Here is a 26729-nt window from a genome sequence, read left to right as displayed (position 1 = left end):
GTCCAATAGTCCAGTTTTTTGTAAAAAAAACGCCTTTCGCATGAATTCGGCACACGTTCGAGTACGTTTCCAATAAAATGGAGGAAATATACAAAAAAAGCGGAAGAAGCACGACAAGCGTTATTTCCACCTAAAAGTGAATCCTTTTACCAAAAGGAGTATAAAAAACCTTCAGTGCATGGTTGGGACAGAAAAATATTGTAGCAGGGGATGTCGATGTAATGATGATATTCTCTTGTAAATTTATTATTAGAAATTATTAGAGTAATTAGATGAGTGCCCATTTTCATTACTTATTATTACTCAAAATCTCTATTGTATGTATTTCATGGTTGGTAGCTATATAAGGTAGAGGGAATTATGGCATCTTAATTCCCGTTAATAATGTCAAAAAACACCAAAAAACAATTTAGGCTCAAAAGCGACTTAAATTCAACACTTTTGGTCTTGTGGCGTATTATTAAAATACGCATAACCCTCACCTGCGCATATCTTTAGCATATAATAGTTCTTTCGCGAAAATATACCGTTTAAAAATTCAGGAGGCCCCAGACTACCCATCAGACATTTTTACGGAGTTCACAGAATTTATTTTTCAACCGGATTTAAATAATTATTCGTGTTGTTGTGTCATGGCTTCTATACACCCGAAAAAAAAAACATTCCGGAGAAATGAAACCTACAATATGTCTCCGGATTGTCTTTACAAGAGGAAAAACTTCTTTGTTATTGATACACACACCGGAAAAGTCTAGGGATATTACAATTTTATGCAGCCATCGTCAGTAATTTTATTATTTGTATTTCTGATATAATAAAATTAAAATAAACAAATAGTTTACAGGACGTATTGGAAAAAAATGCGAAATTTACCGAATTTACAACTCAAAAAAATACACACATTTTTTTTTATTCTAAACTGTGAATTAAAAAAAAAGATAAAACCATTTTTACTTAATAAAGGGTTCCTCTACTGTTCATTACAGCCCTACATCGTCTCTCCATGCTCCTGATCAGGTTGTCGATCTCTTCCTGAGGTACAGCCTGCCACGCTGCATTCACGACCCCAACCAGATCCCTATGAGTTTCACGAGGCATACCCATTCTCAAAATTCTTCTTTGGACCGCGTCCCATACGTGCTCGATGGGGTTGAGGTCAGGAGATTGTGCCGGCCAGGGTAAGATGTTTAATTGATGAGCATTGATAAACTCACTTACCACTCTGGCTGTATGAGGCCGTGCATTGTCATGCATGAGAATGAAGTTTCTCCCAAAATCATTGGCATATGGTAACACGACAGGCTCAAGAATTAAATCACGATATGTGATTCCTGTTAGAAACCTTTCAAGAAAAACGAGATCGGTTTTTCGGCCTAACTGGACTCCTCCCTAGACCATAACTGTTCCAACTTGATAAGGGTGCAATTCCTGAACATGATCCAACCGAATAAGATTTCCCGGTTCTCTCCATACCCCAAGCCTTCTCGAATCCGGATGAATTCCAAAGCGTGACTCATCCGTGAAGAGAACATTGGCCCATTGTTTATTCGACCACTGAACATGATCTTGAGCCCACAAATATCGTACTTTCACAACAGTGTCAGGACTAACAGTTACATTATGTGTTTCCTGGAGAATTAAACTAAGCTCTGGTGCTGTAAGAGTCGGTCGGCGTCGAATTGTAAAAAATGATCGCCCTGTGTGCCTTTCAGCAACATCACCACTTTCACTTACACTTTGCGTTATATTTAATGCTCTAGCTACGTCGATTTGGCGCATTCCAGCTTCGAGCATACCCATGGCATTTCGTCTCTGTTAAGATGTCTACGCTCCATAATGTCGTTTAATACTAAACAGAGTTATTTGAATGAATTCTGGTCAGTTATCATAAAAACATAGCCAGTACAGGTTAAGTTCGAACAATTGATGCTTGGTGCTTTTTATACATTTGACAAAAAATGCACAAACACTTCTGCAAATATCCCAAATTTAGAAATAACTAGTGTGACTACTTCGTTTCAATCGAAGTAGAAAGAATCGGCCTACAATAGCCAACCAATAAAAGTCGGCCTATTTGAGACAGAGTTTACCAAAAATGCTTTTTATAACTACTAGTGGGTAAATGAATTTATAGATATATTACGAATTTTTTTGGAACTTTAGTTTCGGAGATATAAATTTAATCGGACCTTTTTAAAAAAATTAATTTTATTTTTCAGAAACTATTTGAGACAGAGTTTACCAAAAATGCTTTTTATATCTACTAGTGGGTAAATGAATTTGTAGATATATTACGACATTTCTTGGAACTTTAGTTTCGGAGATATTAATTTAATCGGACCTTTTTAAAAAAATTAATTTTATTTTTCAGAAACTATTAGAGATAGAGTTTACCAAAAATGCTTTTTATAACTACTAGTGGGTAAATGAATTTCTAGATATATTACGAATTTTTTTGGAACTTTAGTTTTGGAGATATTAATTTAATCGGACCTTTTTAAAAAAAATAATTTTATTTTTCAGAAACTATTTGAGACAGAGTTTACCAAAAATGCTTTTTATAACTACTAGTGGGTAAATGAATTTCTAGATATATTACGAATTTTTTTGGAACTTTAGTTTCGGAGATATTCATTTAATCGGACCTTTTTAAAAAAAATAATTTTATTTTTCAGAAACTATTAGAGGCAGAATTTACCAAAAATGCTTTTTATAACAACTTGTGGGTAAATGAATTTCTAGATATATTACGAATTTTTTTGGAACTTTAGTTTCGGAGATATAAATTTAATCGGACCTTTTTAAAAAAAATAATTTTATTTTTCAGAAACTATTTGAGACAGAGTTTACCAAAAATGCTTTTTATAACTACTAGTGGGTAAATGAATTTATAGATATATTACGAATTTTTTTGGAACTTTAGTTTCGGAGATATAAATTTAATCGGACCTTATTAAAAAAATAATTTTATTTTTCAGAAACTATTTGAGACAGAGTTTACCAAAAATGCTTTTTATATCTACTAGTGGGTAAATGAATTTGTAGATATATTACGACATTTCTTGGAACTTTAGTTTTGGAGATATTAATTTAATCGGACCTTTTTAAAAAAAATAATTTTATTTTTCAGAAACTATTTGAGACAGAGTTTACCAAAAATGCTTTTTATAACTACTAGTGGGTAAAGTTTATTTTATTTTATTTTCAAACCAACATTTATTTTCAACTTTAATAAAATGATATCCCTAGATTTTTCCGGTGTGTGTATTTTGAGAAAAATGCATTCTTCATAAAACTTTTTGTTCGTTACGAACATCCCGTTTATACTTTTCCAAAAATTTCCATAACGTTTTAGAGAAGTTTAAAAAAACACACACAGAAATAATTGCAAGTATTTTAAAGAGTGTAATCTCGATAAAAGAAGTCTATTTTCTCTTTATCGTTTTTCAAATAAATCCAAAATAACGGAGTTAGATATATTACTTTGAAAATTTCCAAAAAAAATATTTTTTTCTAAAATTTTGAGAAGGATTGGATCTTTTCTGGATTTTCTTTCTTGTAAATTTAATCTAATACCTCTTTTGCCATATTATCAAGAAAATATGTTTTTTAACTTAAACTAAAAAATTTCCAAAAAAATTTCGAATTTTCAAAAAAAAATTTCGCGAAAAAAACCTCATAGGCGTGTTTCTGGGGTCGAACTATACTACTAGTTAAAATACTTGCACTTATTTCTGGGACACCCTGTAGAAGGAATAAGTAATATTGCTGCCAATAAACTACAATTTTTCCTTTAGAAATAATAGTTTCAGTTTTCAAAACAGATATCTTATAGCCTTGTATATGAATTTTTAAAGTAGCTCAACCTAAGACGTTTATGGATGTAAAGCACCAGATGGCGGGGCGTATTTCACAGTCTTTTACTACAGAAAAATATTTTTGTTACTCTGAATTTTGAAGCGACCAATAAAAACAGAGAAAATAAAAATCGATAATTTTCGGACTGTGCCAATTGGTTACTAATCGACCAGATACTTTTTGTCTATTAGATATGCTATAAAAGCTGGTAATTATACAATTCGACTATTGTAAATACCCGACAAATTCCGCAAGGCCGACGAAGCCGATGTTTTTCACTGATAAGAAAAAAAATGTTTGTTTAGATAATTTTTGAGATATTTTTTCTTTCTGAATGCATATTTTTAAAGTATTTTATATTCTTTGTCCGCTTGATCTATTATACTGGTCGCACGTATCGAAGTTCTGTTTCTTCTAGTTTTAATAATGTTCTTATTTCTTTGTAGTTGTAGTAGTTGTAGTCTAAAATAAGATTAATTTTATTAAGTTTAATTATAATTTTTAGTGTAGAATACCAGAAATAGTTTAGTAGTGTTTTTATAGTTTATTGTGTAGTTAAGTAGTAGGTGAAGGGATAATTTGGTTATTTTTTCTTTTATAATACATTAATTAGTAAGTTTGATAATTTTTTCAGTGTAGAATACAAGAAGTAGTTGTGTAGTGTTTTTATAAGAGATTATATTCGTTTATTTTGTAGATGAGTAGTAGGTGAAGGTATTTGGGTATTTTTTATTTTTGTTTTTCTTCCAATTGTAGTAATTCTATTAAGTATTGTGATAGATACACTATCTGTATCTTCGTTCAACTTCGTTGAAAAGTGCGTTATCATATAATTTTGGTTTTCTGGTAGTAGAATATACGAAAAAAAAATCTAATCAGATTTATTTTAATTAAATTAATCGAGTCTTATTAATCAAATTAATCTAGTCAAATAAAAATAATACCGTATGATCGAAAAAAAAAACGGCGTCCAGTTGGCTTGGAAATGACGATCGATAACATTTCCCATAAAATTTTACATATAAAATGACGATCTTCATTTCATAGCCATCGTTGACGCCGTTTTTATTCGATCATACGGTAGATTATAATGGAATTAGAGGCAAGTTTTAAAATAGCCAAAATTTGTTTTTTTTTCGAAATATCTAGTAAGCCTTGAGCTTCTCCGAAAAATCCGAAAGGCGCATATTTATGACCCCACAAAACTGCAATTCTTTCCCCATTTAACCGACTCTCTATATCCAGTAGTTTCCGAGATACCCATAGAGAATATCGTAGGAAACTCACCCTGTATAGTATTTAGAAACTAACTACCGTATGATCGAATAAAAACGGCGTCAACGATGGCTATGAAATGAAGATCGCTGTCATTTTATATGTAAAATTATATGGGAAATATCCTCGATGGTCATTTCATAGCCATCGCTGACGCCGTTTTTATTCGATCATACGGTATTTTAGACAAAAAGTTTTCAGATAAAAGTTGTAGATAATCACATACCTAGTGAGTTTGTGTTTCCTGTTTTTTTTTCTAAAGCCTGTCATTTTTGACATATGACACAAACATGTTTTTTTTTAAATGGAAATCATAGTTGTAATAACTTCATAAAAAGCACAATTTTTTAAGCTTTTCAGCGATATAGGTATAATATGTTTTCTTTTTCGAAAAATTACAAATTATAGCCAATTCTTTTCTTTCTTGGCTAATTTCCATACCAATAATACCATGCCAATTAGTTGGCATCAAAAATGTAGAAAGTTTTATGTTTTCAAAAGAAAAATATCGTAAAAACTAATCGTAACACTCAATTTAGAATAAAATAATCTAAGCATGAAATGATTCTTTTATAAACCTGCATTAAATCAAGTTAAAATAGGTATGTAACTTTTTTTTAGATATTAATTAACAGCAATTAGCATTATCATAAATTATAAATAATGTACCAACATATCGAAATAATAATTTCTTTGTTAATACGGTCTAGAATTCTTAAAATAACAGGCAAAAATAATCCACAATTTACAATAAAATAAAAGTTTCGTTTAAATTTCTTAATCAGCTGATCACTATTAAAGTTTGCAGAAACGCTGGGCTATATTATTACATTACTCTGAGGAAAATAACGAAAATAATCGATATTTTTGACTCCGCCCCTAAAGGTTCACGATTTGTCCTCCAGTTGGCAGCACATTTTGTCTAGTCGGTTGAACAACTTTAAGAATATATAAACAAGGCTTATAGTAAGTAGGTACTTCAAGTTTTAAGACAGTTATTATTATCTAAGCCAGACGCCATATTAAACCCCCATCGATGTCCACCTAAATTCGTTAATATAGGTATCTACTCGTTCCCTAATCTTTTTATTCAAATATCTAGAAACATTACAACATTCTTTCTTCCTGTGTCAGGTTTTTTTTCTCCGTGTAACAACGGCTGTCATACTTCAGACAAGCCACGAACCACCTCAAAAGAGTATTTTAATGGGGCTGTCAATTGTTTATTTAAATGTATAATCGATGGAAATATCGAGGAACAGAATACATATTTATTAAAGACTGGTGAAATATATTATACGCATGAGTCTGTTGTATATATACGTCTAGGCGACGATGTACGCTAATTAGATGTTTTTCACGAAAAACTTTAATGCGTAATACCATACCATCGAAAAAAAACGGCGTCAAAGTAGGCTGGGGAATGACAACGGTGATAATTTTGGCGAGGTCAAGACCTAGACGTCATTTTCTTAGACGTACTGCCACTTGGGTCTTAAGAAAATCGTAATTTATTTTTATATCGAGTAAAAATGATTCAAATGACAGATAATGCTGTTTTTAATATAAATATTATTTTCAATTTATTTCTGTAATGTGTACAGGGTGGGTCAAATTCGACGCTTTTAAATGGAAACACCCTTTTCTATAGGAGATAGACGAAAACTAATATCGGTGTCTGGAGCTCTGGTTTTTCAAAAATGTGCATTTTTAACAAATCGCTGTAACTTTTTTGCTATAGAAAATTTTGTATTTCTATGAAAACATTCACAAAGCACCTTTTTACGTATAATTTAATTGTTTAAGTATAATTTTTTTAAAATTAATAATTTAAGAGTTATCAACAGAAAAATTGATTTTTTATTTGGGACACCCTGTATATTTTTAATTAACTGAAAAGAATTTAAAATTACCTTTCCAAAAATATAGCACACTTGATATTTTGTTATAATCCCCTTCGATATACAGAATTTTTAAAAGTTTGCCACTTTTAACTAGTAGGTTTTGGACCCCTTGTTGATGATATGCCCTTAATGGAACTCGAAAACATATTTTTCCAGCAAGACGACGACGCACCGCCTCTGAACGCTGAAGTTATCAGCAAATTTTTGCAGCCAATTTCAAGAAGAATTGAATAGCTAACCAAGATCCCAGCCGTTGACCGTCGAGGCTGCCTGACTTAGTGCCCATGGATCTAATCCTATGGATATATTTGCGGAAGAATAAATGTTCCTTATTGTTCCGTATAATCTAAACAAGAATTAGAAATACTTAGCAGTTATGAGAGGGTATCTTTCACCCTCATTGAGTTAATGAATTTCGCGAGAAATGTTCAAAAATTGCCCCGTCTGTCCATAACAGAAGACGGTCGATATGTCGAACACCTGTAGCAAAATCTCATGTCTTGGTTTGCTATTTATTTTTATTGTTATTAGATATAGTTTAAATGTGTTGATGGTGGTTAAATACATTTTAAATTGTTATAAAATTCTGCATCTCTCATAGCAAATATTATTTTCGTTTTAATTGATGCTCACAGCTAGAATTTCTTTGCATTACAGCCGGTGCCGTTCAATGCCTACTTATTTAAAGCGGGCGAATTTTTATATACTCTATGTCTCGAAGAGGAATCGAGCAAAATATCAAGTGTGTAATATTTTCAATAAATTAAAAATATACAGGGTGTCCTATATAAGAAAATCAAATTTTCTGTTGATAATTCTTAAATTATTAATTTAAAAAAAATTACACTTAAACCATTAAATTCTACGTAAAAAGGTGCTTTGGAAATGTTTTTATAAAAATACAAAATTTTCCATAGCAAAAAATTTACAGCGATTTGTTAAAAATGCATATTATTGAAAAACACCCCGTAACTCCGAAACGGAAACAGATATCGATATGCGGTTTTCACCATCATGTTTTTGACAAAAATTGAGCTCCAGACACCGATATTAGTTTTTTTCTATCTCCTGTAGAAAAGGGTGTTTCCATTTAGAAGCGTCGAATTTGACCCACCCTGTACAATATTGAGCATTTAATTAGTTCTGAGCTCGGGGTTGGCACATAAAGATCGTGCTCCGCATTCCTAATTGGATAGTTGTGAGATGGCCTTTCGGGAAAAGTCAGTATTTTGAAATTTTTAAAGAAATTCTGGCAGTGAGTTCTACTGTTCAGTCCCAATAAATATCGAACTGCTCTCTTTTGAAGTTTGAAAATACGATCAAATGTTGTTGCACAGCCAGTACCTAAGAATGGAAGGGCATAACGAAGATGTGACCCAAAAAGGGCATAATAGGTTATTCTAGAGGTTGATAAGTTAATATAACTTTCCACTTTTCGTCTCGCTAGCTCGTGTGTCACGGCCTTGAATTTTTACTCCCAGGGAGCCTAAAGAAGTTTCACTTCAAAAGTGTAGTTTAAAAAATTCGAGAAAAAAAGACCCAGATATTCATTCCCCAGCCGTCTTTGACGCCTTTTTTCGATCATATACGGCAGTATAATCGATTAAATCTCTTTGATCAAATATTATCTATATTTATACAGTCCTACAATTCTATATTATGCAAGTTTAATAAAAATTGGGTTACTGAATATACCGGTATCATTCAAATATTCTCCATCAAATCATGTAATACTTGATGTCTATATACTTACAAATTATCTAATATATGAACACAACATAAGCTGCCGTCTAGTTGCAATGATGTAACGTTACCCTACTCTATTTAACCATTTTTTGCAGATTTTACACTTGTTCGCAAATATTGTAACAGACGTGACATATGATTCCTTTCAAAAAAACTGGAATTACATTTCTTTAAAAGGATGCGTTAAAAACTAAATAATACAGGTAAATATAAACAGTAGAAAGAAACCATTTCAAAGTTAAATAGGAAAAGGATTTGTAAGATAGTCAAGAAAATAATGTATGTTTCTTCCGGTTGTTTTTTTATGTTCTTCAATTACATCATTTTCTAGCTGTGTTTTAGATTATTAACTTATTGATTTATTGTGTCTCCATTTGTTGAGTTATAATGCATCATATAGTCTCAGGGCTTTGACAAAAGCCAGTATCTGAGACGGTTTTACAGAGGTTACATCTCCATCTCCGATATCAATTGTACCAAAGACTGATTCACTGATGAAATGTTGCGGTGTTTCCCCATTTTCCGCACATAATCTGCATTTGTCGTTGTTTCTTAGCTTCAATCTACTGAGCTGTTCATTGAGGAGATAGTGTCCTGTTAAAAACCCAGAAGATTGTTCTTACTTCTTCTAAATCAAGGAAAATATTGGAAAGCAGGACGGTTCCTGTCCATTTAGTGGAGTGTTCGCACCTTTTTTATTCTACCTGTATACTGTTGGACTAATCTGCGTAATTATTTCCTCTTCTGTAGACACATTTGTTGAAGCAAGATCATTATCCACATCAACGAAAGCGACTGTAATAGTGGAATTGAATTTTTAACCAAACAGTTAAGGACAGACTGATCTTCCGTAGATTCTTTGATAAGCCATGAATGATAAAAGTACTTCTCTGTATGGTATTTAAGGAGGATGGGACTCGAAAATGCGGTACTTTATATCAGAAGCACGTTCTAAAAACTGTGTTTCTATTGTCGTGACTAGCTTTGCGCGATTCCAAACGAAACTTTAAACATAACTAGATTTCTGTATTAAAATTCCATAATTTTTCTTTTTAATTTCACTGAACACAATGCTGTAATTGATAAAACCACAAATCAAACTTCCAGTGAGTATGCTATAGTCTTTGTCATGTACTTTACTAACTAGACGGTCTGCCGTTTTAACTGAGAGAAAACGTAAACGTGTAGACAGAGCTTTAATGTTTTTTTTCGGTATTTCAGAAAGAAATACATTATCATAAATAACATTTAACCGTTTTTGAATGGTTCTTGGTAAAATTCATTCATTCTTCATCTCTTCTCGAGGATGCTATACCAGGAAACGAGACCAGGCCTTTGCTCTAGACCTGACCATTCTTTTTCGAGAAAAATGACTGGACGGTAATCAGAATTCGGTGAAAAAATACCTGTCGTCGTGGTGGTCTATAATTCTTTTAATCGTTCATTGACTAGATATCCGGTTGTGGGGTTTCTCTGAACTCTAAAAACACTTGACATATTTACACGGTCCCTTTTTAGTGCCCATTTTTTTAAACCTTTTTTGCAAAAAAGAAATCAAAGAGTTTCCTTGATTTCAGAACGTCAGAACAACCTTCGGATTTCGAATTGAAGCTAGAATTTTAGAATTTAGAATGAGTGGGAGGGGGGTTAATCACTTCGACCTTACAGATCCATTGTGTCCCCCTTTCTTGAATCATAACTCATCATACAGTCCCAGGGCTTTGACAAAAGCCAGTATCTGGGACGGTTTTATAGAGGGTAGTTCTCCATCTCCAATATCAGTCGTACCAAAGTTCATGGCACGAATGGTTGTCGTCTCGGCGCACTCAGTGATGAGGTGTACTGGTGTTTCACCATCTTCCCCACAGAATCTGCATTCGCCGTTTCTTCTTAGTTTCAATCTACTGAGGTGTTCATTGAGGAGACAGTGTCCTGTTAAAAACCCCGTGACAATCCGAAGATTGTTCTTACTCAGACCCAGGAAGATCTGTGATTTTTCTTGATCATAAGCCCTCAGAAACTTCTTCGAGTGTCTTAGACCATTGCAAGGTTTCCATTCCAGGTTGCGGATGGAATCTTCCAAGTTCTTGAGTTCCGCCTTGAGTTGGTTACCACTTGGAAAGCAGAACGGTTCTGGTCCAGTTAGTGGAGTGTTCGCTCCTTTCCTAGCTAGATTATTTGCTTTTTCATTGCCTTCTATCCCTTGGTGAGCAGGCACCCAGTGTAGGAGGACTTTGTTTTCTTTGCCTAATTTATTCAGCTTCTCTATGCATTCTTTGACCAATTTCAAATCGATTGATACTGAGTTGATCGCCTTTAACGCTGCTTGACTATCAGATAAGATGGCTATTTCTTGTTTCCGATAGTTCCTATCTAAGATAAGTTGTACGCATCTCTCGATAGCGTAGATTTCTGCCTGTAGGATACTAGGGTAAGTGCCCATTGGTTCGGAGTAATTAGCTCTCGGCGCAAACACTCCGATCCCTGTTCCCGTATTGGTTTTGGAAGCATCAGTATACCAAGTTATGGTATGGTCTTTTAACTGCTGGGCAAGCGTTTCGCTCTTCCAATCCTTCTTATTGCTCAATACTACATTGACATGTTTGTCAAAGTTGTACGTTCTTGGCATATCGTCCACTGGGAGTTGCAGGAGTGAATTGAAGCTAAGAAACAATAGCGAATGCAGATTCTGTGGGGAAAATGGGGAAATACCTCATCACTGAGTGCGCCGAGACGATAACCATTCATGCCATAAACTTTGGTACGACTGATATCGGAGATGGAGAACGTAAACGCGAGTCTCTGTAAAACCGTCTCAGATACTGGCTTTTGTCGAAACCCGAAGACCATATGATGAGTTATAACTCAAGATAGTTATAACTCCAATTAACATTTTATATTTTAATTACAAAACGTTAAAAAATAATGAGAAAATTGTGTAGAGTTCGTCCCTGCGCTTCGGCCGATCAAAATTTATGAATGAAATCGTACGTAGCTCGTACCCAGGCGACGTGATTACGACGATGGAGAGACGAGGCACCGTTTACAACCATACAACTACGCATCGTTGGCATATTTGCGCGTACTGTCATTTCGTCGAGCAAGCTCTTCCGATTTTTCGATTTCGATTGTTCAGACGTAGACATCGGCTGGCTGGTTGGCTCGTTCATTAACCTTTTCGTCTTCGTTTTTCATTCACTCGTTATTGTTAATTTATTTATTCGTATATATTAGGGCGCACCAAAAAAAAATTATTTTATTTTAAGGGAAACATTTTTTTTTGGAATTTTATTGCGTTTTGACCAAATACGTTTTAATTAAAATATACTGCGGCCTCCCCATAAGAGCAATGAGAGAATTTATGTCCCAGTATTGAAGGACAGAAGATCGAGTTTGACATAAGTCCATCCTTGTTCAGTAGATGGATGTAATGCACATGCGCCGAAATGCTACTTTTCTATTGGCCGAATGGTGTCGAGATGGGTTATCGATTTATTTTTGGACGCGTCGTCGGCGTTTTGTTTTCAGTTTGGACTTGGGCAGTCGCCATTAGTGTTTTCTCTAACTTTCTGTGTTTTCCACGTGTACTGTGTTTTCGTTTGTATTTTAATCTTTGTGCGTTTATTGACAATTTTGTGATTTAGTTTTAAAGACTTTTGCTGTAGTTTAATTAATAGAACAATGCGAATGGGCTACTGCTTTTTGTGTGGTAGAAGCCAACTAACCAAATTAATAATAGAAATTTTTCTCGATGTTCGTTTGTTTCATGAAAGCAAAATCAGAAATGAAAGGGATGTTAATATAAGACAAAAATATACGAAACTAATTTTATTCAAAAATCAATAATTGTTAAAAGCATTATATTTAGTCTTACTATTTTAAAATAAAAATGACATTATAATGTAAAGACTAAAAATAGAGACTACATAAGGCTAATTATAATGCTTACACAGTTCACACAAACTGTCTTATTGTAAATTATTATTGTTTTTTTTTCATAATATAAAAGAGTATTTACAATGCAACAATGTAAATAATTATATTTTTTGTATCTAGCTTGATTTATGTATAAACTTAATATGTACATACTTTTAGTTATATTTGTTTAATAAAAAATATGTTAATAATAAAGAATTACTTTTGTTTCATTTTAAACCAGGACTGATGTTGATTATTGATCAAAATACATGGGCAGTAAAAGAAACAATAGACAGTAAAAAATGTACTGTTATACTTTGTTTTGCTGCAATTTTTAAGTCGAGTGAAATAGATATGCAATTTGTAATACTAAGTTCTTAAGACAGTTCCTTAATTGAGGTTTTACTAAATTATTTTTTGAATTTTAAAAAAAGTGAAATAGATATGCAATTTGTACTACGAAGTTTTTAAGACAATTTCTTAATAATTGTGGTTTTACTAAATTATTTTTTGAATTTAAAAAAAAAATATCGTACCTGTCACTTTTTTTCATTCGTTTTATTTAATAATAATTGTCTAACACAACAAAGTCTACTTAGAACGATATGATATAAATATAAATGAGTTCATTAAAAAATGGTCTGATTAAAATTAGTACCTAAATAAGCAAAAATTATCCCCTCATAAAACAAGAAATTAAGGAGTTCAGTAAAAGGATTGCAACTATATATTTTATTCAGTAAATTTTCATAATAGTAAGTATAAAAGCACAATCTCTAAAACGACAATATGAATAATGTATATTAAGATTTAACTCGAGTTTCAGTGAAAAAACTATATTGATATTAAAATATTTTAATACCTTCAGAATACTAATTACATACCATAAAATAGGAGTTTTTACGATGCGGGAAGCCTATCTAGAAAAAGAATTTTAGAAATCAGCAATGGGATTCTGTAAGCTCTGTAGCAAGAAATTTCCTATCGAGCCTATGCTATTTGTATACGATTGATGAGTCACTAGACAGGGAAATGTTTACAGAATCGCACTGCAGATACCTATTACGCTACTAGGAGCCCCATTGTGAGACAGATATAAAATAATTTTTATATACCTATTCCATAGCCTATTTTTTTAAATGTCTGTAATATTTATAATAAACTTATTTTAACGAGTAGAAGTATTGCACCAGCATCAAAATTAACACTACTTGTAAAAACTGTTGCTCCTTGAGTTTGTAATAGATATAAACAAAATAAACATTCGAAAATAACTAAATCGAAGATATCTGAAAACTTTTGGTTGAAAAAGTGTTTTGCCATAACATGTTGGATACGATTAAAATATCTCAATTGATAAATATGCGCATAATGTTACATTATCAAACTTATTTGATTTCAGAATATTTAACAAAAAACTTCCAATTTTTCGAAAGATTTAATTCAATTATTAGAACGTCTTTAACCTCAACTTAAAATAAATAAAACCAAAACAAAACATACCATATGATTTGGAACTGTCCAATCAAAGTGCTTACAGATCGAGCAAGCGCAGAAAACCTCCTCCCGAACAAGGATAGACTTATGTGGGAAATGCATTGACATTCTATAGCCATCCTTCAACATCGGGACAGGAATTTAAGCGGTACTCTCCGTATATTTTATTAAAACGTATTTGGTTTTGACAAATTAGCGTATTGTAAAAATCCATACATATTCTTGTGGAAAACTGACCGGTCTTCAAAAAAGGTCTGATATGGTTTTTCATTTAACCGAAGCGTTTGAAAGTTATTAAGTTATAAAATTCAATTTCAAATCGCAGATGTTAACTTCGACATTCGACATTTTTTTTTATATATTTTATCACGAAATAATGGAATAATAATGGAAAAACATAAAATATCCTTGTAAAGCCTATCCTATACTCAACCTATCCTATTTTTAGCCTACCATACCTGACGGTATGGCCATACCTGTCGGTATGGTCGGCATTCGGCATTAAGTCGGTAGATATTAAGATCGGCAAAAAAAAGTTTTTTTAATTTCACCCAAAATGAGTTATTGAGTACCTAGATACAAAATATTTTCGTGGTGTCTGTCTGTCTGTCTGTCTGTCCGTCTGTCTATCCGTCTGTAACACGATAACTCAAAAACCGCTGAACCGATTTTAACCAAATTGGGCACAAAAATACTGTGGCACCCGAGAATCTGGCCATTAGTTTTTGGTGAGGGTGGGGGGTTTGTAAGGGTGTATGGGAAAGGGTTAAAAATTTTAAAAAATCGTAACTCCAAAATTACAGTAGCTAGCGAAACGCGGTTTTCAAATTAAGATTAGGAATAACAGGTATTTGCAACAAAATTTGTAATAACATCAAAATCAGTCAAAGTCTTTGAGATAAAAAAAAATGGAAAAATTCCTTTACTTTGAAACTAAAAGAACTGCCTACCAACTTTTTATTAACATATTTTAGAATGGGCGGCTATTATACGTGCCTCACGGCGCCAATTTTTTTTCTTCAACGTGAACGATATTTTCACGGTAACTAAAAAAAATGTTTTTGAACCGATAAGTCGTACGGCAAAGCTTTACGTGTGGATCGGACTTTAGGGTCCAGGTGTACAACAGACTAAATACGCGCAATTGATTGAAAAACACCCACTTCATCGCAGTGGCCTCTGACTTTTGCCAGCGTATTTTTGCGAAAAAAAAAACAGTCGCGCGGCGATTTGCGCCGCTCGGTCAGGGGGGGCGAGGGGTGCCCGGGAAAAAATGCGAAAAACTATTTTCCGCGCCCGCGGACGGTTTCCTTTCATGTCCGCTGCACAGGTGTACAAATTACTACACAGTTGGCGGCGAGATAATTGCCTATAGTGATTATTGTTGAAAATGTAAAACGTTTCCTGAAATTCACCAGCTGTACGGCTGCCGGTCTCAAGGTTGAACAAGATCGAGAAATTTTCAGAATGATTTTTGGAAAAAATATACAGGGTGTCCTAATATTCCGCGAGAGAAAATTTTCCAGCTAGATCGTTTGCTCCTTCATTACCATCTATGCCTTGGTGGGCTGGCACTCAAAGGCCTTTATTTTCTTTGCTTAAGAGTCCATTTTACTAATTCGAAAAAGTAGCAAAATAAGCGTTCGGCATTTAACGTTTTATGTAAAACTGGCTAGGTATTTTTACACGAATTAAGGCAGGCGGCCACTGCGAGCGAAACTAAACTAAGCCAAGCGAAGATAAGATTTGTAAAAATCAGCTCCTTGTTGTTTCTTTTCCTCTTTGTTTTTATATTCTTAGCTTAGTTTAGTTACGCTCGCAGTGGCCGCCTGCCTTTATAGAAAGAAACGGTAACTAAACGAAAATAAGCTTCATCGGCCACTGGGAACGATTTTCGCTCAGTAGTCAGCTAAGTTAGCTGCGTTTTCGTATTGTATCTATGTTATCATAGAACTAATCGCTGCAAAACATTTGCTGGAACCTGTCACGAACTAAAACGAGCGAAACTAAATTACGATTTGAATCTTCGTTCATATATTTTCGTTTAGTTTCGCTCAAGTGGCCGCTGATGCATTTAAAAGTATGGGAGCTGATTTTTACAAATCTTATCTTCGCTTGGCTTAGTTTAGTTTCGCTTGCAGTGGCCGCCTGCCTTTAAGAAGGAAATTAAAGATAAAGAATTATACTAAATCAGTATCGTAGCACATTTTTAGACAACTTCTTTATTTTTAAGATTTTCATGGTCAAACATCAACAAAATATTCCTTGAGTTTGGACTAAATTTTCTCGAAAAATAAAAACATAATTTAGAATTCCGTTACAATACGGAAAAGGATTGAAGTTTTGTGATTACAGTGATATATAATTTATATGGATTTGTAACAAATCGCTCGCTATTTTATGGCAAATGCTGAAGCTCTGCAAATCTTAATCAAGTCTTAATCAAAGCACGTGTGTTTGCAACCCGCTTTACCCGACCCTTGAGAGCGACCCGAACAGTACAGCGTAATAGACTCTTAATTTGTTCAGCTTTTCTAAGCATTTTTAAGCAACTCCGTTTTTTAATTATACAAATATTAATGATATAACTACCAAAACCAATAAGAAAGAATGTAGATAACTTTTTAACCTAATCTGGTGCTTATTTTTCGTAACTTGGGCAGGTCAAGTTGAAAATTGTTTACCAGCTTATAGTATGATTAATACTATTTTGTCTATACTATCTGAGAAATTGATTGATAGAGTGTTTAACCCAAATTTTCGTTTTAAAAGCCGATAAGATTTTTTCCGGTGAATGAATGAACTGAGGCATTATCAAAATACGTGTTGTAATAACTTGTTAAATAAATTTGTTGTTATAAATCACAACACACTCAAATGAAAAACAATCTGTCTTGTTAGTTTCAACAAAGCATCAACAATAACTCTTTTATTAATGAAATTTATTTTGTTAGTTTGTTTGGTACAAGAAAAAAACAAACGAAAGATTTTATCAGAAAAATTTACTCTATCATTGTTTTCATTCAAAATAAAAAAATTAGTAAATCTTTCATGTGTTTTTCTTTCTCCATACAAAATTAAATATAAAAACTGTAAAAATCATAACTCAAAACCTTAATATTTACCTTTCGTCTACATCTCTCTTAGTTAGTCTTAAAAATAAAATAATATTAGTGTATTATTGAGAGAATCTGTACCTAATTACGATGTAAGATTTGTATTTTATGGGTCAGCTGATTTAAAAATATTGTCATATGATCATCCGATCATGTGAAATTTATAAAATGCTGGCTAACAGTTCATGGCTAACAGTTAATAAGAACAAGACTATACAGGGTGAGCCTTAAATAAGTGCAAATATTTTCAGGGCTGGTAGATCTCGATAAAAGAAACATATTTTCTCTTCACCGTTTTTCAAATAAGTCCAAAATAACTGACTTATTTTACTTTGAAAATTTCCAGAAGGAGGAACACTGGATCTTTTCTGGATTTTCTTTCCTGTAAATTTAATCTACTACCTATGTTGCCTTATTATCAACAAATTATGTTTTTTAACTAAAAACTAAAAAAAAATTAAAAATTGTTTCTGTATTATTCTTAAATTTAATTTCATATATTTTCTAGAAAATTTAACATTTTAGTTTTAATAACTACAAAAAACTAAATACAAAAATAAAAATAATAAATGTAATTTTAAAGAAGAAAACAATTACGGAACTAAACTGAAAAGAAAAATAATATAATAAAAACACAAAAAAGTGCAGGAACCTTAAATATTAAATATTTAAAAATCTGGAATGGGAAAACAAGACTCAAAAAATTATTTTTTCTTAAATTTTTCTGGTTTTTTGACCAACTTAAAAATAATTTTGATTGTGAAAGAATTTTTGGGTTGGTTTAAAAATACATTTTTCTCAACTCAGATCAAATATAAACCTCCCAGCTTATATTTAGACTTTTATTATTAAATCTTATTTTTTATATAGTATTAAAAATATCTCCAGCAAAAAAAACACAGAAAATGCCTCGATGGAGGTGGTAAATAGAACTAGGATATATTTAAGTTAACTTGACTAAAATAGTCCGTTTAAAAAAACTGAATATTGTTTTATTAAGAGTAAAAATGATACTTTTTCATATTACAGGCGATGCACAAAAAGTAATTTTTGCTCCGAATAGAACAGGCTATTTTTTTTTAAAAGTCAAATAATTTTTTAATCAATTTCAAACGTTGCAAATAATATAAAAAGATATAGTAATACCTTGTAAGTAATTATGTATCGAAAAACTATGGTTACACTCGTAGAATTTGACACTTTATGTCAGTTTAATAATATATTTTTGTACTTTTGTGCTTAGGCGTTAAAATGGCTTTATTATATAGTCAATCACGTCGCAAAAATTAATACTTTTCTGACGTTTACGAAAATTTTTTGATGAATAATTTTGTTTAATATATATTTTAACACTTATGTATTTTTACTTATATATTCTTATTATGTACAGTTTCTTTTAATAGAATACAGAAAAGTTAGAGATTTTTTAGACGACATAAACGGGACATTTTTAGAATACCATTCGGTATATAAATACCCTCACCGCTATTTCATACGTGTACTAGATATATCTGTCGTAAGATTCTTATTAAATGTTTCGCATGTAATAGTATACGGTGATCATAAAAACTATACACGTTTTTGACACATTTACTATTACGATATACAGGGTTGTTCACCACATACGACACGGAGTATTGTAGCTAAACGATTACATTTTTACAAATTTCAAGTTTTGGGTTCGATGAAGGACTATTAGAGGTACAATTTAAAAATAATTTTACAAGATACAGAGTGTCCCAAATAAGTAAAAAATATCAAAGTTGTTTTTTTTTAAATGGAACACCTTGTATATTATTACATTTTAGTTTCTACGATTAAAATAAAGGTAAATTTGATTAGGGTTTATTATACTTAAAACCTGTTTTTGAAATATTTTCAATTTTGTGAAATTGCAGTAAAAATGTTAAGGCTTCATTTCTCCAAGGGTATCAAAGTTTTAATACTAAATATTTACTGAAGTTTATTTATTGATCAGTTATTGTGTTGCAATAATAAAAATAATACTACCTTATACAGAGTGTCTAAAATTTATTTTAAATAATTTCTAGCTTTAAACGCCAATAACTTCTTTAAATTTAAATAGAATGCCCTGTATATTTTAGGAGAATCAGATGCACAATTTAATTGTCTATCAAATTGTATTATACCATTTTTTACCTATCCCTGCAAGTTTTCGTAGAAAATGCATTTTCTTATAATTTAGACCTCATTTATCGATATACCCATGGAATATTGACATTTGAGATTGTTTTTAAAGCAACAAATGTACAAAATGTACAGGCTAGTAATATTATCGTTTTTAGCAAAACGATAATATTACTAGCCCATTTGTATGCAGAAAGCAAACTATTTAAATCTTTATAAAAGAGTATACCATTAATTAAATATAACACCATTATTTCCGCCCATATACTAATTAATTACATACTTAATTGTGTTCGTTAATAAATTATTCTAAATAAATGTGGATTTGAGTCAGAAATCAATATAATAACAAGTTTTCACAATTAAAGTCTCTGTTGTTATAAATAAGCATTTATTAAAAAATGAAATATCATTTTAAGGTGTTAATTTTTACCACACCGTCAAATACATATACAAAACACAGTTTTTTAGTATTTGGGGCAATTATTATTAATCAACGCAAACAGTCAGTTAATGTAGTTTGAATACTAGAATCATATTAATTGGTTCTCTGTAACAAATATTTAAACAGTTTTTTTATTTTTTAGTGAAATAACCAAATTATATCGACAATATTAGTATCTGTACTCTTTAAAAATTTGGTACATCTTTAAAAATAATCTAAAATGTCAATATTCCATGGGTATATTGATAAATAAGTTCTAAATTACAAGAACATGCATTTTCTACGGAAACTTAAAGAGATAGGTAAAAAATGGTATAATACAATTTGATAGAAAATTAAATTGAGCATCTAATTCTCGTAAAATATACATGGTGTTCCATTTAAATTAAACACGTTATTGCCGTTTGAAGCTGATAATTATTTAAAATAAATTTTAGACACTCTGTATAAGGTAGTATTATTTTTATTATTGCAACACAATAACTGATCAATAAATAAACTTCAGTAAATATTTCGTATTAAAAATTTTAATGCCCTTGGAGAAATGAAGCCTTAAATTTTTTACTGCAATTTCACAAAATTGAAAATATTTCAAAAACGGTAAAGTTTAAGTATAATAAACCCTAATCAAATTTACCTTTATTTTAATCGTAGAAACTAAAAATGTAATAATATACAGGGTGTTCCGTTTAAAAAAATACAACTTTGATATTTTTCACTTGTTTGGGACACTCTGTATCCTGTAAAATTATTTTTAAATTGTACCTCTAATAGTCCTTCATCGAACCCAAAACTTACAATTTGTAAAAACCTCATCGTTTAGCTACAATACTCCGTGTCGTATGTAGTGAACAACCCTGTATTTTAATTACATCATTTTTAATTTTTTTAAATTTTTATATAGAAACTTAAATAGCATAGTTACCATAACAAACAACGCTATATTGCTTGCTGCTAATTTTTCCTGTAAATTTTTTATAATTTTAACTAAATATATACAGGGCGAGTCGTAAATAAGGGCAAATATTTTCAGGAGTGGTATATTTCGACCGCAGGAACACGTCTATTAGGTGTTTTTCGCCAAAAAAGACGTCGAAAATCGTACATTTTCTTTTAAATTTTCCTGTATATTTTAGAAAACTTTTTAGAACTGCCTGTCCACCACAAGTTTTCCCACGGTATAATTTGTTAATCTCTGATATTACCAATACCATGACTAAAAGGGATGCAATTATTTTGAACTTGAATAGCTGAAAAACGACATACAGTAATACAAATTATTTTCAAACCGTTCTCGAACATTCTGAAGAACTTGCGGGGTCACTTCGCGACCAACATCAATAATTCGTCTTCGCAGGTCTTCTAATGAGGCGGGTTAGGTTACTAGTGCTATACACTTTACTTTTTATTTGTCCCCAGAGAAAAAAAGTTTAAAGGAGTCATGTCGGGTGACCGGGGAGGCCACTCAATTGCACCCCTTCGTCCTATCCACCGACCGGGAAAGTCATTATTTAAATAATTACGCACATTTTGAGAGTGATGTGGAGGTGCACCGTCTTGTTGAAATATTAGTTCGGCTTCAACGTATCCAGGATTGTTCTCTATGATGTCAGTTTGGGCTGGGTCGATGGTATTTTCCAGTAAATCCAAGTACATATCACCTGTTAGATTTCTAGGCCCAAAATAGAATTTCCAAAAATACCAGCCCATACGTTCAATTTCTGAGGGTTTTGTGTGTGCACCTCGTGAAAAACCCTGGGGTTGTCCTCAGCCCAGTACCGACAGTTGTGCCGATTAACTACACCGTTCAAAAAGAAAGCACGCTCATCCGAAAAACACACATTAATTAGGAAATTATTATCATTCGCCGCTCGTTCACTCATAGTTTCGCAAAATTGCAAGCTTCTTCTTCTTCTTTTAGAAGGCGTATCGCCTGTTTAGTTCCGGTTTCCAACTCGTCTAAGCAACTCTTGCGAGGTTGACTGCCAACTGTCTTGCCAACGTTTAGGTGGTTGTCCAGTAGGTCTTCTGCCATGGGGTACGTTGTTGCGAATTATTATGGCCATTCTGTCGGGGCCCATTCTATTGACATGCTGGTTCCATTCTCTTCTTCTCTGCCTTATCCATCTGACAACGTCGTTTGTTTGGCACTTTTCTCTTATGTCTACATTTCTCTGTCTGTCCCTCAATGTGTATCCAGTTATCATTCTTAAGGTCTTCATTTCAGTAGTTCGTAGGATTCTCTTTGTTACTGATGTTTCAGTTCTGGTTTCCGCACCATATGTCATCACTGTCGTATGCAGGTTTTGTATATTCTTGACTTACATTCTGTACTCAAATGTTTGTTTTTCCATATGGGATATTTAAGATGTCCTGATATTGCGGCAGCTTTATTGGCTTGTTTCCTTACTTCTTCTTCCAGGAATCCTGAGCTTGTAATTTTGCATCCGAGGTATTCGAATAACATTATCTGATCAATAGTTTTGTTTTTTATTACCAATTTGCACCGTAAAGGCTCCTTTGTAATGGTCATGCATTTGGTCTTATTTGTGGAAATTTCCATGTTAAGTTTTTCTGCCTGTCTGTTAAAAGCTTGTAGCATTCTTTGGAGGTCGTCCTCTGACTCTGCAATAAGTACTGCGTCATCGGCATAGCATAATATGTTTACTTTATGCATTCCCATTCGATATCCTAATCCAGTATTCTTGACGGTTTTTATTACTTGATCCATGATTATGTTGAATAACAGAGAGCTAAGACTGTCGCCTTGGCGAATACCAGTTGTAGTTCGAAGGTGCTGCGTTAAGGTAAAGTTTGTTCTTATTTGGGTTGTTGTGTTTGTGTTTAAGTCCTTGATAAGTTCTGTGAGTTCTTTCGAGACATTACTGCTTTCCAAGATGGTGATGATGTCTTTTAGTTGGACTCTATCAAAGGCCTTTGTTAAATCTATAAAACATAGATAGATAGATAGATTGATAGAAAATTGCAAGCGACGATCAAAATCGTCTTTGTTGAGTTCTTGTACCAACTGAATTTTGTACGGGTAGAACTTATTCCCACTTTTTCTGCACGTGAGTACGTCATAATTGTTAAAAAGTTTAACAATATTGAGAAGAACTTCAACGCACAAGTCACAGAACAGGTATCTAGCAACTACCGCACCTGATCGTCCAACCTTGTGGCAAGTGAAAAAATGCGTAAACATCTAGGAATAACAAGAAAAAACAGCAAATTGGTCGAAGGAATTTATCCTTATCATTTACTCTGATAAATGTTTAAATAAACTTTTCAAATTTCAATCCTTCATATTTTCTCAATGACTCGACCGATTTTCAAAAACGAAGCGGGAAAGTATAGAGAATAGAAAGCCCTTTTCATTGCGGTACCACTTGAACCCCCTGCCCATTTGAAAAAAATGGGGGATGACACCCCCGCTTAGAGGGTTGAAGTTTTTGCAATCATTTTTGGGACAAAAGTTGTCCCCCTCGCAAACAAAATCGACGTGTTTTTGAATTTTCTGAAAAAAAATACTCTGGCTGTTATGCCTTGCGGAACGTTTTCGGTGGGCTACCCTGTATGTTTCTTTTATCGAGATCTACCAGCTCACCCTGTATATACATGTGTGGATAAAACGTTGTAGGTATTACATTCGTGTTTTAGTTGTTTTTTTTGCTCCCCAATAACTGGTATTTGGTTTAACCTTTTTGGTAACTGTAGAAAAAATATATTCTCTAATGGTCTAATAAATTGATTAGAAAAAAAAATTATACTGACCTTTCCCTTGTTTTGGTAACTTCTTCGCTGGTAACTTTGGGATAGTCATTGACAGGTTGATCTCCTTGCATCTGATCATATATATCCACTCCAACATCATCACCAGATTGCTTGTTCTTCACATTGGCACTGTTATTTTGAGAATTACCCGATACTTCTTGGCTTCCTAACCCTTCACCATCGATATTTTTGCTTCTGTGACGATTTCGATCAAACTTCTTGATCATTTCTAAATGATTTTCGTTGGGTTTCTGTGATATCAACTCGTCGTAATACACGCTGAGAAAATTTTCTAGGGCATCTTCAAACTCTTGTTTGGAATCGATGTTTTCGGGTAACTTGTGGTTTGGTGCAGTTAACACGAAGATGCTCGGCGTGAAGTAGTTGAAAAGCAGAATTGTGCAGAGCGTTGGTATCAGGTGAATATGTGAATTAGTCCCTTTCGTGAACATTTTCAGATATATGTCGTTATATAGGTGTCTTCCGATGGTAATTTTCTGCAAAGAAAGGAATAAAATTTCTAAATTTATTTAGACTAGCTGACATAGATAACTCCGTAACGCCTCACGGTGGGGTACTAGCATGAAAAAGGTGATCGAAATTCGAAAAAGCAAATGTGTTTAAGATTTCCCAAAAAAAGATAAATGATAAGTTAAATCATGTCTGCCATGAATGGCGTTGCCCTGGGTGTGTTTAGTTGCATTCATTTGTTTCAACGAAACGTCAAAGTTGTTACTTCTCACAGATAAGAGGTAAATGGCTAAATTTTATGTTTAAAATTATAAATTGTTTTTGTTCTTGTGCTCTTTTTACGTTTATATTATTGTTTTGATTGAAAATGGCTCAGCAAGCTGCAGGTATCTATTCTACAAAAACGTATTATTTATTTTGATATTCTCTATACTAACGATTTTTTTGCAACTAAAAGTTAGACGTTCAGAAAATTTGATTAAATTTGTGACATTTTTATTATACTTAGAGCTTTAGTTGCGCATTTCGAAGAATTCAGCATATTGTCTATATACGTTTTACTTAGTAAACATTGGACTTTCATACAGTAAAATAAAATACTGCGATTTTTGCGACTTTGCTGATAAAATGAGAAAAACATTCTTGGTTTCCTCTAATTTGCCAATCAGTGATATACTAATGCGAGGTGTAAACCGCGATGGCATTGTTGTGTACAAAGCGATCGCATTAGTGCCATTAGCAGCATAGCACAATTTGGCATTAGTAGCGACTCTAGTGGTATGGGGATTGCTCGCGGATCAGTGGATCAGTCGTAGCATTAGTAGTATTAGTTGCGATATTACTACTGGCATTAGTGGCATTGACCGTGGAAACACTGGAACAGTGATTTTTCTTTATTTTTTTTTAGAATCGACAAATTATCATTTATTTTGTTCATATTATTTCCTCTTTAATTGAAAATAGGTCTACATAAAAAAATTTCGATCAATTATCTGTGTCAAATACCCCACTGTGGCGCCGGGAGTGAATTTAAGTGAAATAAGAGTTTTTTACAATCTTGTGGTACGGATGACTGATTTGCAGAAAGATATGGAATAATTGAGATGAACTGAGTTGAATTTGTTCTCTCTATTTTTGTTTACATTTCGATTTGAGGTAATGAATGAAGCTTTACTATACCGGGTGCGCCTCAAAAGTGGCTCACCCCTATAACTTTTGTTTTTCAAGAAAAAAAAAAACAGATTTGGTATGTTAGTATATGATATAAAGTAGGATTGATTGGACGTATTCAATTGGTTTTGGTCACTTCCTGTTTCACCGGAAATGATGACAACTTTTGATTTTTAAATCGCACCTTCGGTATATTTCTACTTTATTCGATAGGAAATGGGAGACTCTGAATAGAGTGACATATCATATGTCAACTTTTGACATTTTCTGATCTTATTTTAAATTTCAATCTAGAGTACCATGGCTGTGTTAAAAACACTAACTTTTAATCAAGGAGCCTTGGAAAAATAGATTTGATCCTCGAATGTTTTTCGTGTCTTATCCTGACCGCTTAAAAGATGCCTAAATCATATTTTTAATCATATCTCAATATTTTCAAAAGGAATAAGGGTGGCTCGTTAGCATTTTTGGAAAAAACATTTTTATACGAATAATTTGGTACCACACATTTGGTATTTCGAGTCAAATTGTTATGAACTGCATGTTACAATTTCAAATAAACCATATGAGAAAATGTCAAAAGTTGACGTATGATATGTCATTCAATTCAGAGTATCATTTTCTATCGAATAAAGTAGAAATATACCGAGGATGCCATTTAAAAATCAAAAGCTGTAGTCATTTCCGGTGAAACAGGAAGGAAATCATTCCTAATTTATGTTATATACGAAAAAATAATTCTAATTCTCGTTTTCTTAACTAAAAAAAATAAAAAAGTTACAGGGGTGAGCCTCTTTTGTTACGCACCCGGTATAGTGGTTCTTGAATTATCTATCACTGAACAAATTTTAGTTATTCTAATGTAAATTTTTAATAAAGATTTTTTGAAATAAAATAATCAAGTCAATCAAAAGAAAAAAATCGAATTTATGGTTTCTTAGAATTTGCGCCTTACGTGCAATTAGAAATAATTATAAAATACCTTGTCTACTTGTGTTTAGCGGTAATAATCAAAGGTAATTAAATCAAACCCCATAGAGTGAGTCAATTAAGTTAGTGTGTTACGCTCTGAAGCGCTATATGCGTATTAATGTAATGAAAGAAGTAGATAGAATGTGAAAAATAAAAATTCTTAAGTAATTGTTTAGTAATAAATTACTTTCAATGTGATTAATTTAAAACTGTTTCATTGATAGAACCTCTTGCCGATAAAGTTATAGTAGTACAATATTATTTACAGATAGGGGAATTTCTGTAATATTGTGACACTGATAAACATAAGTGCTTCATCATTCCAAAATTTTAAGTAAACGTATTATTAACTATAAAGCTTCATTCAGAACGTCGAAATTAGTGGAATAAATTAGTGGTTTCAATTAGCCTAGAAGTTTGTTCCTTTAATTTCAA

General features: G+C 32.5%; 1 protein-coding gene across 4 annotated transcripts in view; it reads right to left on the bottom strand.

The window, feature by feature from the left end:
- LOC115881187 overlaps window positions 1-26729 on the bottom strand; it is a 52851-nt gene that overhangs the window by 17570 nt on the left and 8552 nt on the right. For 3 of the 4 annotated variants that reach the window (XM_030898601.1, XM_030898609.1, XM_030898595.1), the window contains exons 2-3: window positions 23682-24178; window positions 17324-17350 (exon numbers count right to left, since the gene is read on the bottom strand). In XM_030898601.1, coding sequence (XP_030754461.1) covers window positions 17324-17350; window positions 23682-24133 — 479 coding nt within the window. In that variant the 5' untranslated portion in view covers window positions 24134-24178. The remainder of the gene's footprint in view (window positions 1-17323; window positions 17351-23681; window positions 24179-26729) is intronic. The other variant, XM_030898605.1, reaches the window with a different exon arrangement.

This window comes from Sitophilus oryzae, unplaced genomic scaffold (genome assembly GCF_002938485.1).
Source record: "Sitophilus oryzae breed Bouriz unplaced genomic scaffold, Soryzae_2.0 scaffold_1109_pilon_pilon, whole genome shotgun sequence".
NCBI lineage: Eukaryota > Metazoa > Arthropoda > Insecta > Coleoptera > Curculionidae > Sitophilus > Sitophilus oryzae.
The sequence above is the reverse complement of the archived record's forward strand: the minus strand, read 5'-3'. Positions and strand labels throughout refer to the sequence as shown.